The sequence below is a fragment of the Carassius auratus genome, chromosome 20, assembly GCF_003368295.1.
Source record: "Carassius auratus strain Wakin chromosome 20, ASM336829v1, whole genome shotgun sequence".
Lineage (NCBI taxonomy): Eukaryota > Metazoa > Chordata > Actinopteri > Cypriniformes > Cyprinidae > Carassius > Carassius auratus.
In genome coordinates, this window is record NC_039262.1 from 13,295,852 (window position 1) to 13,316,071 (window position 20,220).

General features: G+C 36.0%; 1 protein-coding gene across 2 annotated transcripts; it reads right to left on the reverse strand.

Annotated features, from left to right (window-relative positions):
• Nucleotides 1–397: 397 nt before the first annotated feature.
• LOC113120996 (estrogen receptor beta-1-like) lies at nt 398–16,951 on the reverse strand. 2 transcript variants are annotated; one of them, XM_026291182.1, is made up of 11 exons: nt 16,779–16,951; nt 13,792–13,944; nt 11,702–12,204; nt 11,454–11,620; nt 10,389–10,505; nt 9,331–9,654; nt 6,845–6,983; nt 5,540–5,673; nt 3,511–3,694; nt 1,737–1,957; nt 398–1,531 (listed from the first exon to the last, which is right to left on the reverse strand). In XM_026291182.1, the coding sequence occupies exons 3-10, from the start codon at nt 12,100–12,102 to the stop codon at nt 1,747–1,749; spliced, it is 1,677 nt and encodes a 558-aa protein (XP_026146967.1). In that variant the 5' UTR covers nt 12,103–12,204; nt 13,792–13,944; nt 16,779–16,951; the 3' UTR covers nt 398–1,531; nt 1,737–1,746. The 2 variants fall into 2 exon arrangements, with proteins under 2 accessions (XP_026146967.1, XP_026146968.1); XM_026291183.1 differs by having other exon boundaries at nt 11,702–12,300.
• Between the last annotated feature and the right edge of the window lie 3,269 nt (nt 16,952–20,220).

Genomic DNA, 20,220 nt, shown 5'->3' on the forward strand with positions numbered 1-20,220 from the left:
TGTAAATCACTGACAATTTTTGGAAAACTATATAGATTTAAGCACATCATGCACTGATTAAAGGTAGTAAGATTGAAACTGGAAAAGATCGACTCTTCAGCCACATTTTGTGATGACATGATGGATGGCTGCAATTTGTTTAGAGATTACGTGGTCTCCTTTTTAAATTTGATATGATCTGAATGAACTGTTCATATTTGCAAAGCCCAACACAAATATATATATTTAAAAAATGCCACATGCACATGGAAACATTTTAATAGACCCCTTTGTAAATAACACTCTTTTACATATGCACTGCAGAGTAGAACAAAAAGTGTTTAGAAATGAAAGAAATTCAATTTCACAAATTAAACTTTGTTCTGTGTTTAAAAATAAGCATTGTCTACAACAAATCTGTATTACATCTGGTCTTTAATGCTTGGTTGCCAAAAAATTGTAAAATCAGTATTGTACAGTATCAGTACTGCTTCATATCAAAACAGTCATAATTCAGATGGCTGCTGGTAGATACAATAACATTAACACAACACTTTGTGCGTTTATTAAAATTAAGTACTTGTAACATCTATTTTTTGCTTCTAATCTTTAAGGTAATCTTGAACCAAAATGTATAGGGTATAATCACTGTAGGCACTGCAATATTTTCATTTTTCTTGAGTCTCAGGCTTCAGATGTTTCAGAGAACTATTAAAGTGCAATGTCACAAGTACTTTTTTTGGTAGTTTTGGTGCATCTTGCAAACAAAGGTTGTCACAGTGGAACAGTAGCAACAGATTGAGCTGTCTCTAGAAAATGTATAAAGGTTTTGTACAAGGCCCTTATGGTGTTAAAGGGGTTTACTGGATGGAGAGCAGGACGAAAGGCGGCGGTTTGTTTTTTTAAACACATTTTGCTCCATGATATTTTGTCAAAAGTAATAGATGCACGCAAAACATCCAACTGTCCCGTATCACTGCAGTGTGACATTCATAAGTCCATGTCCTGACAGAAAAAAAAGGCTTGATTCAGTTCTTCCGAGCCTTCTGGTCCAGAATGTAGTCTGCATGGAAACCTCTCATTGTTAGCAATGACGGTCCATTACTGTCGTTTGGTGAGTGAAGGAATCGGATCTGTTTGTGTCATCAATGGTTGCTCTATCTACAGCAGTTGCTACAGTTGATGAGGGCATCAGTGTGATGCTGTTTTTCTTTTACAAAGAGCGAGAGAAAATGGTAAAGTAGAAACTGTACATTTGTTACATTTACATTTGATTGTGGTGCAGTTTTCATGGGAATGGGTGCATGTGGCGACGCTGTCAGATTTCTCCCTGCATGTTACAAATTTCTTTTAAATTTGTCATTTTCTCTTTCTTTGTGATTCCAGCTACATAAAACCAAACAATTGTGCTCCGAATGAGTTCAGTAAAAACGGAGAATTTCACAGTAAACGTCAATTTAAAAAAAAAAAGTAGAATTGTTTTTCATCTTGAGAAATCCTATTCCACTCTTTTTGTTGTCCATTCCCCGAAACTATAGATCATTCTTCAGCGCTGAAGAGAAAGAAGAGCAAATCAACATGATACTTTTTCAGCTTGTAGTTATTTTAAGATTTATGGAAGAATGTTAGCTGGTAACATCTTGTGAAATAGTGTATACTAAATATTTTTAGTTTATAAATATTTTTATTTCCATCTGTAACTATTTCAGCGTGACAATATCTGCATTATGAAAGAACAAACTCTGTCTATGTCTCACCAGAAATGGTTTAGAGTCCTAAGGTCCCTCCATGCTGGGAACTGCAGGCGAAGGGCTCCTGGACGGCTTTGCTCTCTTTGGGAGCGGGAGCCGCTCGAGGGCCGGAGTGAGATAAACGGGAGCTGTGCATGATATGAGCGTCCAGCATCTCCAGAAGCAGGTCATAAAGAGGAACCATCTTCTTCATCTTCATGCAGTGGAGGTGGTCCATGCCTTTGTTACTACAGAGGGAGCATATAGAGTCAGTGGAAGCCTTCGCACAGATCAACAATTATAAACCGAGATAGGCTATAATCATTGATTACAGTGTATTTAATTCAAGCTTTGAAAACAATAGTTAGCTATATTACTAGCTACTCAAAATGCAATACAGTTCAGTAGAATTAAGCTTAACTTTAAAAAAGGTAGTTAGCTTCCAGAAGTTACTTGTTTGTATTAGTTTAATACAGTACGCTAACCCTTTGGAAAAAGTGTTGGCAACAATACTAGCTAATTATAATCTAAAGTAGTGCAATACAGTCACATTAAATGTTTATTAAAAAAAAGTAGTTTGCTACACTACAATCTGCGTATTTAAAAGTATTTAATACACTCAAGCAGTCGTTTGAAGAATACATGTGGCTACAATCCAGTAGCCAAACACACTCGCTAGTTATCTACAATAAACTACTTCAAGTAGATAACTATAGTAAGTGTGTGTGTATATAAATAATTTAAAGCATACTCAACTTCAGAGACCTTCAATACAAGCTAAGAGTTTGAATGGTAATATTTTAAAATATAACTATTTAAATAATTTAATCAGTGCTGTATTCCTCTGGCTCAAAAACAATAAGGATTACTTAATCAGTTACTCAATTATTATTATTATTTTTCACTGAAGAATAACGCTGAACAAGCATTCAACTAAAAAAATCTCTACAAAAATCTATTTAAATAAAATTAATCCATATTTTATTTTCAATAACTATATATAATTATTATATTTCCAATTTTGAATGTTAAAGTAATTGTTTATAAAAAGCAAATGCTGTATTGGAATTTGAATTATTGACCTGTTTAAAAAAAGAAAAGAAAAGGCAATTAATTTACATTAAGCGTCCAAAAGATATTCTGATATTCTACATTTGTAATAAACTGCCAATTTCTGGACAAATTAGCAACAGGAAAAGCTACTTTGAAACCGTTATTTTGTAAGCAGCTCCCAAAAACAGTCCTGTAGATACTTTACAGTTTTAATTATGTTTCAATTATTCTACAGCAAACAATCACAGCTTGATAATCATAATCACTACAAATGTGTATGTGTGTGTGTGTGTGAGTGTGGTAATATATATATATAATATATTTATGTATTTATTTATTTTATATATTTATATATTTTTTATATATATATATTATTATTTAAATAGTATATTTATTAATATAAAAAATATGGTAATATATTTTAAAATATTACCATTCAAACTCTTAGCTTGTATTGAAGGTCTCTGAAGTTGAGTATGCATTTTAATTACATAAATATATGTATATGTATGTATATGTATGTATGTGGTGGGTAGTAGACTAGATGCCTAAACAAACTGTAATTCTAATACTTAGCTGCAAATGATTTTTACATCCATATTTCTTGAGCAAATAAATAAATGCATACATTTTGCATTCTTCATATACTGTGTAAGAAGCACAAGCCACCTTTTCTAAGTGAAAATCCAGCATGATGTGCACAAAGAAAAGTCAAAAGTTCCTTATTCCAGGTGTTTATTGTCTGTACCTGAGGTGCCTTATGTGGGAGAGCAGCATGAGCAGATGAGCTAGTCTGGTGGAGCGCTGCTGGAAGCTCAGGCCCGTCTTGGAGATGGCCCACACCAGAGCATCCGTCACCGAGTCCAGCAGACACAGCAGCTTCGACCGGCTCTGCAGCTCCTCTCCTCCCTCCGACGAACTCAGACACATGTCTGCAATGACGCACAAGCGCAGCTTTTAGAGATGAAAGCTGGAAGTCACTGACATTTACAGCCATTTGAAATAATAGAGGGTGATGCCCAAATAAACATCCAATCACAAGAAGATCCCATTCAAAAACAACGCAACCAATCTGGAGCGATCAAATAAGTGATGCAGAGGAGACAAAGTGAAGACAGCTGTTGGGGGCTGAGAATGAAGAGATAATGCACGAGGAAAAGACAGATCAAAAGTTCAGAGGAATCAGAGCAGGAAGAAATACTGGTTCCTTCAGACAATAAACACTGAGCAGGTGCTGCCTGTTACTTACATAAGTGTTTGCTATGAAATTGATACTTAGGTTGAAAGCGTGGAGTTAAGGCATGTTGTCCCCGTTGAGATTTTATACAGTGTGTGAGCGTTTTTCTTGCCAGCACTCCCTTCACATTAAAGCAAGTATGGTTGGAGTATCGGGTGAACACTATTTATTACGGCTTTGTGGAGGACAGCAATTTGTTTAGATTTTTGATGATAGAGACAGTAAATGGACAGGAAATGAAGGGGAGTCTGATCGCGGCATTACACCAGCTGCAATCGAACCCACTTCTCCCATGTGAGAATCATTGCTATATCTGGAGCATAATTGCTAGGCCATGGAATTTATCATTTATGATAAACAGAATGATTAAGACTGCTCAGAGTATGTTTGTGGATAAAATGAGCAACTCTACAATCGCGTTCTAGAGACAGAATGTATACATTTGCTGACTTACTGAATTTAGCCTGCAGTTTATCTTTGCTAAATATGAAAACATAAAAAAAATCCATCATTAATTCAATTATAGGGGTCAATACATGTTTCTCTTTTTTTAATTAATAATTTTATTCAGGGAGGCCGAATTTAATTAATCAAACAAATTTAACACGATTTCTATTTCAAATCAAATAAATGCCGCTCTTTTGAACTTTCTATTCAACAAAGAATCCTGAACAATGTCAGTTTCCAAAAAAAAAAATATTCAATACAACTGTTTTCAACATTGAAAATAACAATAAATGTAAGCAAATCAGTATGTTAGAATGATTTCTGAAGGATCATGTGACACTGAAGACGGAGTAATGATGCTGAAAATCGGGCTGTCATCACAGGAATGAAGTTGAACTACATTTTAAGATGCATTAAAATAGAAGCATTATTTTATATTGTAATAACATTTAACAATATTACAGTTTTACTATATTTAACAGTCTTGGTGAGCATAAGAGACTTATTTCAATCACAATTACCTATTTAAAAAGGTAAACAAGTATATACAAAAAGTATGGTAACACTATTTTAAGATGTCCTCGTTGCACGTTGTATGTACTTACTATTATAATAACAAATAATTATGCATAATTACATGCACGTAACCATAATACCAAACCTTAATCCTTACCATACAGTAAGTACATGAAGTGAATTAATATTACTCAGTACTTAAATGTATTATTACACCAACAATGACACCTCAAAGTAAAGTGTAACCACAAATTATAAATCCGACAAAATACTTTATGAAAAAAATGTGGAGGGGAAAAACGGAAAAAAAGCAGTACTTTATAGCAACAGAGCTTGATATAATTTCAAACTAGAAGAAAACTAAAAGAAAGGTTTGATTTTTTATATTTTTGAAATGTAAACATTTTTCAAGTGAAGAAAAGAAGAATGTTGTTTCTAAATAAATCTCTTTGCTGTCTAGGAGAAATAACCATTAGACTGAAATCCACTGTGATTTGTCCATACATTTGTTTTAGTAATTACAAGCAGTAAAAACACACGCACATTTCATCAAACCTTTAATGAGAAGAACACTCACTGGAGTTGAGCAGGATCATGGCTTTGAGACACACATACTCCTCTCTCTGTAACTTCAGTTCTCTGAACCTGGACGTGGCTGCCAGCAGCATATCAAAGATCTCCACAAACCCCTGCACACAGCTGCCTTCGTCCCTGACAAACACAAAGACACTGAACACTCTCGCAAATCAGCATCACACCATCAGATACCCAGGAACAGGCCTCACTCTCAAATCTGGCACCTACTGAAAATACGAATGGTGAAGTCTATATAAAAGTTCAACTGAAAATCAGAGTACTTCTTCTCTCTTAGATGCTGAGAGGTGCTACAGGAGTGAATGAGACTGGGAACGGCACTAAAACTTGAGGGAACAAAGATAAGGTTACTTCCAATTAGCTTTGAACAAGACTTAGTCACAAGCCAAACGCCATTGTACTTCATTACTGTAAGTATTATTTTGGGGAATTTGTTGAATAATACAGAGAGTCATTAGTGTTAGCTGTTGTCAGAGAGCAGGCATGTTCAGTTTTCTTTTTTGGCACTTTTTTTGATGTTGACAAGCAGCACACCGAGTTAAACTCAGGGATCCAGTTGGCTATGAATTCCTTATCCGAAATGCAGCCAATGAAAATAGAGTAAAAGTCTGGCAGCATATCAGATGGTGAGTATATTTACAGCCCACCCATGACTGGAATGGAAGTGTAGCCCAGCATAAAGCAGTCTGGAGCATCTGTAACCCTGGCCCATTCATTTTCTCACATTACAACACTGGTACACAGCATGTTAGACGGTACAAAGAGCAGCGGAGTAGAAGGGGTCTGATAAAACACAAGCCATGGCAGAATCACTTCCTGTCTTCCCACAGCTCTCTTATTCCCACCACACAGAGCCGTACACATCTGGCCAAACTGCTGATTTGGTTTCACAGCTGTATTCTTAAGATATTACGCTATATTCTACACAAACACAACTGTTATGAATACATAGTTCATTATACCAAGCTTTTGCAGTGTTAGAAGCCACGTTATAAAGCCACATTTTATATTACATTATAAAAACAAGAATATTTTAAAACTGCAGTATGGTTGGCATGTTTACTTTAAATAAGCATGGCTAAATGGCTTTCAACCTTGAAGTGACAAGAGGGTTAACTAAAGCCTCAGAATGTTACCAGCATGTGACTTAAATCGCCGGTCTCTTATACAATACTGGCACACCGAACAAACTAACAAACGAAAAATATTCAAACCACAGAGAGATGGATGTGCCTGTTCATAAATTAGGCAATGGGAAGGATAAATGCAATTAACTGACACTAGTTACCTGCTGAGACTGAGGTCTGGGGAGAAGATGAGCTTTCCAGGGTGATTAACGGACCGCCACATCAGTCCCAGCATCAGGACCTCTAACCAGCAGCACTCCAACAAATGGACCTGGTCAAAAAGACTGAGCTCCACAAAACCTGCAGTGAGAAATGAGCGCTTGCTATTAACTGCATACACATCCGAAAACTGTTTTGTACAAGACGCTCATCCCCGGGGATCTAAAATAACTTGAAAAGAAGGGTCTGATGGAAAGTTTGCTCATATTCTCAGAATTAACAAACTGTTCATGTTCAGAATCAGAACAGGATGATTCACTAATAAAAGCCTCTTCCATCTCAAAATCCAAGTATTAATTAGAATGATAAATTAGCCAAGAAAACAGAAAACATCAAATACATTAAAATAAATTTAGAGGAAAGGGCCTATACGGTTGTTTCATTGCAGATTTCAGGCTGCTAAATGGTAAATCATATACTGCGTACATGTGTGTGCATGTGTGTGTTAAACATTAAGTTAAATATTACATCTATTTATTCCATTGCAACAAAAGATCAATATTAAGATATTTTTTACAGAACTATAAAGTGAATTAGCATAATTGGCCACATATAGGTGCATTTAAAAAATTGAGTATACAATTGAAAAGGTCTTTATTTTTAGTCATTTAATAAAAGAAAACTGTCATATATTTTAGATTCATTGCATACAAACTGAAATATTTCACGAGTTTTTTTGTTTAAATTCTGATGGTTACGACTGACAGCTTTAGGAAAATTAATGAATTTTTGAAATGTAAATATTTAATTTTGAGCTTGATTATTTTAATTAATTTTGAGTATAAATCCTATAAATACTCTTAGGCTAGTTTAAAACATGCAACCACAATTATGGGAAAGACTACTGACTGGAAGGCTGTCCAGAAGACAATCATCAACACCCTCCAGAAGGAGGGTAGGCCACAGAAGGTCACTGCTGAAAGGGCTGGCTGTTGTATCAAAAAATATATTCATAGAAAGTTGACTGGAAGGAAAAAGTGTGGTAGAAAAAAGGGCACAAGCAACAGGGATGATCACAGCCTTGGGAAGATTGTCAAGAAAAGCCTATTGAAGAACTTGGGAGAGCTTCACAAGGAGTGGACTGAAGCCGGAGTCAGCAAGCTCAGACGTCTTCAGGAAAGGGCTACAGCTGTCACATTCCTAGAACCAAGCCACTCCTGAACCAGAACCTGCCTGACGTCCAGTGTGAAGTTTCTGAAGTCTGTGATGATTTGGGTGCCGTGACGTCTGCTGGTGTTGGTCCATTGTGTTTTATCAAGTGCAATGTCAATGCATCCATCTACCAGGAGATTTTGGAGCACTTTATGCTTCACTCTGCTGATGAGCTTTATGAAGATGCTGATTTCATTTTGCAGCAGGACTTTAGCACCTGCCCACAGTGCCAAAACCACTTCCAAGTGGTTCGATGACCATTATGTTACTGTGATTGATTGGCCACCCAACATACCTGACCTGAACCTCACAGAGAACCTATGGGGTATTGTCAACAGGAAGATAAGTAACATCTGACAAACAATACAGAGGAGCTGAAGGCCTGGCCTTCAATCATGCCTCAGCAAATCCACAGGCTTATCGCTTCATGCCACACCGCATTGAAGCAGTAATTCATACAAAAGGAGCTCCAATCAAGTATTGAGTGCATAAATACTTGTGCAAGATCAAGACTTGTGCAAGTGCAAGATCTCCTGCTTTGGATATCTTGAACATTTGTGTTTTGTAAATCTTTTTTTTTTTTTTTTGAGTGATCTTTGAGAAAATATTCAAATGTTTTGAGATACTGAATTTTTTATTTTCCTAAGCTGTAAGTCATCAACATCCGAATTAAAACAAAAAACTCTTGATATATTTCAGTTTGTGGGCAATGAACCTAGTTCAAGAAAGTTTTCCTTTTTGAATGAAATTACAAAAAATAAAGACCTTTTCCATGATATTAATTTTTTTTTTTTTTTTTTTTGAGTTGCACCTGTATTCCCTCAGGAATTTCTAATGTGCTTTTTAGAATAGTGAGTTTTGATTGATGGCTTACAGTACAATGTTCAAATTGCTATATAGAACAAACATTTGAGTTTAAGTGCTTGATGAATGAAGTAAAATTCTACTGTTGTACACCTCATCCAGCAACTTGTTAGCAACATTTTAAAAGCACAGCTTAACTATAAAGTTCGTTTGAACCTTGTGTTATAATTGTAATTCATCCTAAATTCAGAAGATGAGACATTCTCTTCAAGTTATGTTAACACCATCCCTTACTGTACTCATACATCGAAAAATGCTATTCTAAAAACCCATGAGAAATCCATAGTGAATCAGCAATGCACGATATGACTAACAAGCTCTTGTCCATGTGGATTCACAGTTATTTAGTAACACACAGAGCTAGTGTTATAACTTAATGTTTTTTTTCTTATGAATCTGGTTATACATTCACCTGGGATCTTCTTGGCCCAGCTGATCATGTGAACGAGCTCTTTGTCAGCCAGGTTGGTCAGTGACATCATGACATTGGCCTCAGTGAACGGCTTCTTCACGTCATTCATGAGGTAAATCTCGGGTGGCTCTGCATCCATGATTCGAGCGATTAGTTCCTCAGGGCTCAACGCTATGCTAGCCACCTTACTTCCACCGAGGGGACGTGGGACACTTTTGATTTCTTGGGATCTTGGGCCACATGTTCTCATCCTGCCAGAGAATCGCGTCAATCGCTTCTGCTGTGCTCCTCTTTGTTGGTAGCTGCCACGATCTCGGCGTAACCCTGTGGAAAAAAATCCATGTAACTGCACAATTCACTTCATCCTTCTCCGTGCGGGTTTACAGGATTATACTCAAATTCATTATTAATAATACATTCATTCATGTGAATGTGTTGGACAAAGAGCCAAACCAAAATTAGTTTGAACAGAAAGCAAAGCTTGTTTACAAAACTGTGTATTTGATATGACATTTAATACAGAGCTCAAAGCAACCATATCATCCAATGATATGAGAGTATATCACTTTCTCTTCTAACCTTGAAGCAAAGCTGTGAAAGTATACTGCCCTAAAACAACTATTACAAGACCGGATGAGGATAGATGTAACAGTCTCCACAGCAACACAGACTGTTTTTTTGGAGGAACAAGCCATCCAAGATCCCACACAGCTCAAAAGACAAAATGCAAGACCGTCTTGCTAAAATACATGTGAATTATTAATATGTGAAATCTTGCAACTTTTGTAGGATGAGTCATTTATCTGGGATGTTTTGGTGCAGACTTTATCCAGCATCTATAAATAATCAGGGCTGTGTGACATTATCATTAAAATGCTGACGCATGTCAAAATTTCACGGCATGATAGCTCATTAATTGTGACATTTATTGGGACATAAAATCCAAAGTCCATGGCTTTGGACAAAATTCCGCAGTAATCTCAGATGAAGTATTTGGTAACTGTGTGGGTGTAGAAAGGGTGTTGATAGGGAGGTAATGGAAAACGAAAGAGTCCCACCACATTTCATCATTCCAACTTCATAACATTTTCGCAGACGGCAGGCCTGGCAGCTTTTGCGGCGGTTCTTGTCGATGGTGCACTGGTTGGTGGCAGGGCAGATGTAGTCATTGTGTCCTGAGAAAATGAATCAGATGTTCCTTATTATCCACTGATCATTTGCAGTCAAACAAGTCTGTTACTATGTATATGAACTGTTTCACAGACTGGCCTTACAGAGGCATTAAATTAGCACAGCTATCCACAACATTCGCTGTCCGGAACAATGAAGAAAATAATAGTTTAGAATCATTAGAATCAATTATTCCAGAGTAAAATGACCATTTCTGAAGGATAATGTGGCTGTCAAGGCATCTTTATACACTGTAAAGATGGCTGATAATGGTGAAATACATGCAAGGAAGACAAAACTGTTGATTCAACATCCAATCACTTATTAAAGTTCAATGTAAAAATCTCGAATGCAAATTTATGATGACATCTTGACCCATGGCTCTCAGTCACATTTTGAATGCTGAAAATTTGATCAATGTTAGTAGGAGATTTCAACCTTTAATCTTAAATTTTAGAGTAGGAATGGAAAGTATGTCATTATTATTTACCCAAACTGATAATGTTATTGTGTATAACATTGGCATGCTAATTTCCCTATTTTTACATTTCGATTACCCATCATCAACAAAATGCACACTTAATATTTAAATTAAAAACAAAATAGTTAAATGTAATCTTTAGAATATCAAAAAAAAAAAAAAAAAATGTATAGAACTTTTTCATACTTTATAATGCTGGGAAGCCTAAGCATCTATAAATAAATAATTCAAAATTACCTTTTATTTTTTATAAATTCAGACTGCTTGAATAAATATCAGCCATTTATTGTTTATTGGTCATTTTTTGCTTTTAGTGTTTTATTATGTATTCATTTAGACTAAATGAATTTTAAGATTAGCCATTTATTGATTATAGGTCATAACATGAAAATGATTATCGAATGATCAATTTCAGTGCATCCCTAATAATAAGCACGCAACAAAGCACAGGAGTAATTTCAGAGAACAATACCTTGTATACTTCTCTTGAAGAAGGCTTTGCATCCTTCACATGACCACACACCATAATGATACCCAGAGGCATAATCGCTACAGACAGCGCAGTAGTGCATGTCAGCTTTACCTCTCAAAGAGACAGGAGTCTCCTCTGCAGCTGCAGCCCTCTTCACCAGAGGTTTGCTATAGAGGAAAGGAGACACATGCATCTGAGCCAGTATTTAGTAATTGTCTGAAATAAAACACAATTGAGTTTCCACATACCAGTTTTCCTCTTCGCTGTGATCATGTGGTGTAAGTTCTGTCCAACTCCCACCAGTTGGATGGCTTTGTTGTAGTCGAGTCTGTTGCTGATGCAATGCAATTGAGGAAACGTGGTTATGAGGTGGCCAAAAGAGGGAGGGGCTTAACGACTGCCGCACTGATTGGCAGTCGGACAGAGGCGATGCGCCGTAACCCAGCAGAGCGGGACTGTAGAAGGGCAGAGTGGTGAAGTCATGGCCGAGGTCTGTGTAAGGTGATGGGATGCAGATGGGGTGGCTCTCCACCGACAGAGATGGAGAAGAGGAGTTAAAGGCAGGAGAGAGGACATGACCTCCCACTCTGCTGGAGTCCACTTCCTGCAGCTGAAGTAGAGGACTGTCTTCCTCGGGATACACAGACATGGTGAAGGCAGAGGAGTTTAATGCTGTCGCATCATCAACAGGGAGCTGATGATGTAAGTCATGTTGATCTCCTCAGTCATCGATACTGAAACCTGATGCAGCCTAGTGCACAATCGACAGGAAGCCTTTCATTCACAGTGGGAAATTAACAGGAAAAATCCATTCTGTATCTCTTCCAGAGAGAAGTTATAAGCAACTCTATTGAGGAAAAGCACATTCAAATAATCACAAATAAAATTCCCTACTGGAAATAAATGCATTAAGAGGATCAAACTGCTTGCAAACAAAAGCACCTTACCAGCAACTTTTAAATAAATGGTCAAATATGATATAATAAGTCTAGAAAAAAATTTCCAACTTCAAACGCATGTCAAAATGTCAAAGACTGTGGTGATCAAGACTTTTAAAACAGTACATTTCAATATCTGTATATAATCCTTATTTTTGTAAACTAGTTTTTATGCAAAAAGTGTAATATTTTAGAAAGTTATATTTAGGGGTCCTTAGCATCAGAAAACTTCTGCATTAGAAGATATAGGCTCATAGATGTTGCCACCGTTTAGTTATATACTCAAACCTTTCATATCATATCCGTGACTATATTGTGCATTTTAGCAGAGTCAGAATGCAGTATTTACCAATCAGACTAGAACTGTAAGAAGTTTGAAGTCAAAGTTTTCATAGCTTTCTTATCCTAAGCAAGGCTGCATTTTTATTTAAATATAGAGTTAAAAAAGCAATATTGTAAAATATGAAATACATTTACAATTAATTATTTCTGATGTAATTACTTAATTATCTATGTTAATGTAATTTATTTCTGTGATGGAAAAGCTAGTGTTAAGCGTTTAGTGTAACGAGATCCTCCAGAAATCTTTCTGATATACTGATTTGGTCGGTGACAAGAAACATTTCTTATTGTTAACAGTGTTTAATATTTTTTGTGAATACACTGTCAATAAGTTTCAGTATTGTGACTTTTGGTCAATTTAATGCATTCTTAAAAGTATTTACTTTTGGAAAAATACTGTAAGAAAAAACAAGTATCGTTGTGTTAATAATTACTGGCAAGTCATCCAAAGTGCAGGCTTGGTGACCAGATTCAATTTGGGAGGACTAAATTATCACAAAAAATTACAATGATTTCAATCAAACCCCACTTAATATATATTTGTCTAATTAATCTTATTTTTTAGCAAAAAACAAATACGCATAAAATGTGTTTATAATGATCTGTATACACATTATACACAACATTTACATTTAAGTGCATTTGGCAAATGCTTCATCTAAGGTGAATTACATTGTATTTAATTATAGATTTTAATTTCTGAACTGAACCCATGGCCTCGACATTGCTAATGCCATGTCCCTAGAGGACTTCTCAAAGCTGGTCTCACTACAATTCAATAGCAGATATTTGATTGAAACTATTAGTTGGTGGACACTGAAAATCAGCTGCGTCTTGCATATCTGCCTATTTTAGGTCAATTTGATCAACTTTTAGCCTGTTGCGTACAACTGAAACTAAGTTGCATTCGAAAAGGCCTAAAGATCTGCCTCAGGAACCTTTACATTTCTCTTACATAGAATATCCATAAAAATGAATCGAGACATGAAGCCACATTTGTATTTCTCTCAGCCCTTTGCAGTGCTGTTAGTTCTTAGAAGTCTGAAAGTGAATCTTACCTGCACAGTGTTGTAGACTGTACTTGCGAGAGAGGCAGTTTGCCACACTGTCTCTCCGGACTGCCAACGGTGAGTCAGCCGAGGACTTTTGAACCCTTGCTTTAGAGCAGACAGGCAACTGGCCAAAACATACCCCACACAGAACACAAGTACCTGCAAAATGACAGAAAGAGAAAAGTACTGTATGATGCTATGTTGTGAACTTCAAGCATGTTATTTCATATAAAATGGTAAAATAATTATTTGCATCTACTATTTTTATAAAAAAAAAACTAACATATTATTTGTTGTTGTTGTTGCAATTATTATCATTTAGAATGTTTTAATTAGTGACATAACGATTTCAAATTATATCCTTCTTTGCACAGCACACACTGTAAAAATATCATTTTTACAGAAAAGACTATATAATTATACAATAATGGTTAACTGGTTAAATGCAAGTTACCGTAGTCCATATGATGAAAACTGTAAAATGTTTAACATTGCATAATACATATTGATTTCATAATAATTTTACCGTAAAATAAGTACAATGTATGTTTTTAAATGTAAAACTATGCATTGCTATTTAATTTATGCAAAAAAATAAGTAAATATTTACATAGATTTGTTTATTTTATATTTTTATTATAATTAATGCACATTGGGATGATTTGTTTTACATATTTTGTTAATGAATGTTTATTAAAATAATTTTGGTAGCATCATGATATTTTGTCTTTGCACGTATGATCTATATACAAGTATTGGCCATGTTTTATGGACAGTCCACTTACTTCCCACGATTTCGATAACGGGGAAACTATTCTTCCCATTAAAAGCCCAGTAGCCTCAACCCCTCTTACTACTATAATTCTTCTGAGAGGAGGCTATAGACGAAGATAGAACAGAAGACAGAGAGGATAGACTAATACTGCATGGATCAACTCACTCCTGACAGCCAGTCTTGTATGATGTATGCTCTTGAGGCAAAAGAGTGCCCGGCCACCGGCCAGCAGTGCATACCAAAAACAAAAGCCCAAGGCCGTGGTGTGATCTCCCCTCTCACTCCCTTCTCTTGCGGGAAACGGATAAGGGAGAGAAGGAGAGAAGGAAACCATGCCCTGTGCAGGAGTTGTGGGAACAAGAGAGTAGATCACCATTGAGCGTGATGCTTACACTTCAGACTATGAACCTTCTAATACTATAGTGCATGTTAAAATGCAGTACTATAGTTTATACAGCAGAGGTCTAATGCTGTTTCATGCATTCAGAGTTATTTACACTGTTAAGGAGTTGGATTCTCATGCTAAGCATGGCCAAAATTTCAAAACACGATTTTGACGTATAACAGAATTTTTTGTGCCAAATACACACTTCTGGGTTTCTTACAAGTTTCTGAAAAACTAATTTCCTATCATTGCTCTTTATTACATAATGAATGTGGAACTCCTTATATGGGCATTCCTCCCAGAAGAGCGTGCCCATGCACAGACATCAACCAGAGAAAAAGCTAGAGTGCGCCCATCAACAAGCTTCATTCAGCAGCGCTGCACAGGACACACTCGGGAAGATTGTCTCCAAAGTGTGTTTTTCTTTGAAAGGGAGAGATAACTTTGTTCAGCTTTCCGAATAACCCAGCATTATGCAAACAGTGAATGCAGTTTGTTTTTTGGGGCAGCAAAGGAGTTTCGCAAGTGTATTTGTGATGAACGTTTTATAAACAAGTCTCAGTTCGATGCTAGATTTGCAAATCATTTGATACTGTAAAGATGGAGCGGCCCCAGCTATAAACTGGGAACTGCAGTTTACTGCACACAGTAAGTAAAACTGCATCCAATGTCTGTTTTGTTGGCATTCAAATTGCTTGTCACTCTTTAGCTCCGTCCACAACACGCCTCCCAGAGCTCTGCTGTTTCTGGAGAGAATCTGAAAGCTGAATATTTATTTTATAAATATGATAAAACTAAAGCTTTTTTGGAGATATGAAGGGTGCAGTACTACTTTAGATACTCAAGATTAACATGAGATTGGGAGAAACTATGTGTGTTTGGTCAACTTTAACAACAGCAGGTCATAGGTTTGATTCCCAGGGAATGCAAGGACTTGAATAAACTGAATGCAATTTGGATAAAATAATCTACCAAATACATTAATGGTTAACACAATATGTTATATTTAAGAATGTTTTATGCAGAATGACGAGAATCTCACTTTATCTACATTAACATAACCTACATTTATTAGACTACAGTCACTGTGCAAAATGCTGTTGGAGGTCATTTTTGTGCATTCCTTATTTCTTCAGTAAATGATACTATTATCTATTATCGTATTATCGAAATCTAAACTATATGTATTACTGTACTAATAGACAGACTTGAATCTCCGTCACAAATTAAAAACTACACACAGCAGCTGACCTGTAAAACAGATTAAAGTGGCCCATTCATTGAACCATAACCAAACTATTTTATATGATTTCTAGCAGATTTCTGTGCTGTTCCTGTCATTTATGTCTTATGCGTTTAAAACGAGTGTTATTTTCTATTAAATTGCAATAAATATAGGCCAACTACATTTTGCAACTTAATGATCACTGAGAGTAGTTTTATTGTTTTAAAAATAAATAAATAAATAGAATTGCTGAGTAAAATAACTGTGAAATAGAAAAATATAGATACACAGTACATAGCTAATTATCAGCACTATTTTAGTTATTTTGTTTCAAATTGAAGAAAAATATCGGTTTCAACGCTTGGGTCTCAGAGAGCTAAAACTTTCATCCTCATGGCTCGTAGTGCAGCTTAAAAGTGAGAGAATAAAATATTCTGCATTCTTTCATTAATTAACCCGCTTGCGTCATTTTATAGTGAATTCTGCAAGCATTCTGTAAGAAAACACACGCGCAGAATAAAACACTGCAATGCGATTGATAAAGGACGAAAATTACTACAAAAGGAGCCGCATTACTACAAACGGGAGATGCAAGACAGTGAACCTACCTGTTGCAATCGATGTTTAGCTGATCAACAGATGGTCCCCTGTGTGGCTTGATTTCTGAGTTGAAAACAAATCCCAAAAAAAGAATTTTATTGCTTGATTTGATCGCTGTTAAAGCCTGTGTAATAGGGAAATGGCCAGTGTTTTGATACATGTTAAAGTGTGCTCTGCTCCGTCTGACTCTGGACGCTCGTACTTAGCCTGTTTGAGAGTCCGTGCGTCACTGACCACACCCGCCTGAATCACCTCCTCCTCCTGACCCAACATCTGCTCACTGTGCTCTGTAAGCTATCCTGATCATTGTGTGGTTGCTTTCTACATTTTACAGCTGGATTATTCATGTTTTGCAATAGGCCTATATATACGATATATATATATATATATATATATATATATATATATATATATATATATATATATATATATATATAATAAATAAATAAACAAATAAATAATGCTTGTTAAGTCGTTTAAAGAAAGTAGGCTACTTATATCAGTCTTTTAGAAATAGGTTCAGGCCAAACACAGGCAATGAAACGTAATTAACTTTAGGCTACCTTGATTATTTATACGATACCAAAAAAAGAAAAAGAACAGCAGTTTAACAATATGTATTTTAATCAAACTGCACAGTATATACACACAAACATCACAGAGGTAATTCAATAAATTGCTTATGTTTGCAAAGAATATATCTCCTCCAAAAATGATGTCCTGTCCTGGAGGATTATGGCAGTGGTTATCAAACCTGTCCTGGAGTACCCCCAGCCCTGCACATTTTGTGCGGCTCCCTCAACTATCACACCTGATTCACAGCATCAGCTCATTAGTGGAGACTGCAAGACCTGAAGTGGGTGTCAGATATAGGGAGACATACAAAATGTGCAGTGCTGGGGGTACTTCATGGAGAGGTTTAAGAACCACTGGATTATGGCATTATTAACTTTTAGCTAAAAGGATAGTGCTAAAAAAAGAAGAAGTATGAATTGATAGTGAGGAATAAAAATTACGAAACACCTGGGTATTACTTTTTATTTTGTCGGTTTTCATGTTTCATGAAGCCTATAGATTTCACACATCTGCAAAGGTGAAAATATTCATGTCACCCCTAATTTCTATAATTTTGAGTGTAATATTTTAAGTACATTAAAACAGGGACATAAATAATAGTGACATTAAAATTTAATGCAGACTCATTGAAAACAATTTTCTCCAAATGTATTATAGTCTGCTTCATTTATAAGCACCATCCCACAGATTATACAGAAACTAGAATGAGTTCTCATTTTGTGGCACTATGAAAAGTAGGCTGCAATGGACACGAACACTTAAAATTACTTGAAAAATTACAGTAAAAGGTTTTTTATAATTTTTTATTTTTTAATTGTAGAGCATTTTATTGAAAACGTCACAGCTGGTCTTCTGCTTTCATAAATTCTGACCTTACTGCTGCTAGGTTAGTTATTAACAGGCCAACTTTATGCAAGTGCACGCTGAGAATAATGACTCACAACACATTAATTCAAGACAAAATTAACAGCATCCTGTTTTTATTTACACATTCACTGGTCATAATTATTTTATAAAACTAAACTAAATAAAAATGTATTACAATAATAATAAATCACACACAACTTTCATTTTCCCTTTTGTAACTCATCAAATACACCAGCACAAGCAATCCTGTGTGATTTAGGCTGTGGTGAGGCAAACCACTGGAGTTAGACTAAACCAAGTAACAACTGTCAAAACTAATACACTGAGGATATGAAGAATGTGCAATTTCAGCACAATTTACGAATGTTTCATCCAATAAACCTAGGCCTGTCATTTCATTTGTGTAACTGAAGTGAAATCATTTCTTTTTATTTATATATATATGGTTTAACCAAAAAACAATATGGGAAAAAAAGCAGCACAAATGGAAAACAAACAACACATAACAAATAATTTAATTGAAGAAGTGCGACTGATGTTGTTGGCCTATTTACAGTTATAGTTTTTGGACTGCAGGGAATGGTAGTGCATGGTGGTAAATTGTGCACTTTAACAAAGGCTTACAATGCACTGTAATGGCTCTGTAAATGTGGCAAGGTAGGGTCGTCGCCACTGGAGACCTGAGCTTTAAGCAGAAGCAGAGATGAAATGCTTTTCTCCCACTTTCTCTGTGCACCTGCATTCAGGATGTCAGATAAGCAGTCATGTGTCCTGCTGAGATGATTGCCCCTGTTACTTCTGCATCTCACAAACCCCTGCTCTTAGAGGTCTGGAAGTAGCCTACATGTCTGGTGATTGCAGCTACCTTGCCAGCACAGAAGAATAACGTATTTGTTGGGTACCAAATTTGGAATAATCATGACTTAACTGGCCACCTGACTGGTTTAGACATGCCTTTTACAGTTCCAGTTTTGCAACACGGATGTAAACTATAGCGCTGTAAACTTCTATAGAGGCAAATGGTAAGGCCATGGCAAATTATTATTTTTGCATTCTTATTTGCTATAACAAAAAAATACTTTCCTTGACTTTCCCCAAGAGGAAAAAAACTCAGAAAATGATCACATCAGTCACAAATAATAATAGTAATTACATTTACTGTATACAGTGCTTTTCTAGGCATTCAAAACGCTTTAGATTGTGAGGGGGGATCTCCTCATCCACCACCAGTGTGCAGCATCCTCCAGATTATTGGTGGAGAGGAGATCAAGTAATAAAGCCAATCAAGAGAAAAAGAGGTCACATTTACTTTCACTAATGTAGTAGATTTTGACTATTTACAACAGAAATTTATTTGTTTGTTTTATGGAATTCCTTACCCTGGCAAAATAATGCAATATATATATATGTGTGTGTGGGTGTGTGTGTGTGTGTTAGAAATATTATTTGATCAAAAAAACCTGTAGAAATATTGTGAAATATTATTATAATTAAAAATATGTTTTTATTTGAATGTAATTTCAAATGTAACTTATTCCTGTGATGGCAAAGAGGAGTCATTGCAGTCTTCAGTGTCACATGGAGACCTGGATAAGGGTCAATGTCTTTTTCCCCTGGTGAAGTAGCTGAGCTGCGCCGCACCACAGAACTCGCTCTTTGTGCCACCAAACAGACATTACTGCCATTGGCAGATCTATGGGCACATCTGTGGACGAACTTGGCTGACATGGGGACAAAAGATGGGGGCTTTCTCCTTGATTCGCCAGTTTCTCCTTCTGAGATTTTAGGCAGTTCCATCAAGACGTTTGTCGAGAAGTTCAAGGAGGTGAAGGCTGCTTTTAAAGGGTTAGTTCACCCAAAAATCAAAATTATGTAATTAATAACTCACCCTCATGTCGTTCCAACCCCGTAAGACCTCTGTTTATCTTCGGAACACAGTTTAAGATATTTTAGATTTAGTCACAGAGCTCTCAGTCCCTCCATTGAAACTGTGTGTACGGTACACTG

Bases quoted from the DNA above. Each gene is read 5' to 3' on its own strand.
- LOC113120996 (XM_026291182.1), bottom strand. From the start codon at position 12,102: ATGTCTGTGTATCCCGAGGAAGACAGTCCTCTACTTCAGCTGCAGGAA. The intron at 5,674-6,844 runs GTAACTAGTGTC...TGTGTTTGTCAG, and splicing joins CCAGACCTCAGTCTCAGCAG to GGACGAAGGCAGCTGTGTGC. The intron at 1,958-3,510 runs GTACAGACAATA...CTCCCTCTGTAG, and splicing joins TCCCACATAAGGCACCTCAG to TAACAAAGGCATGGACCACC.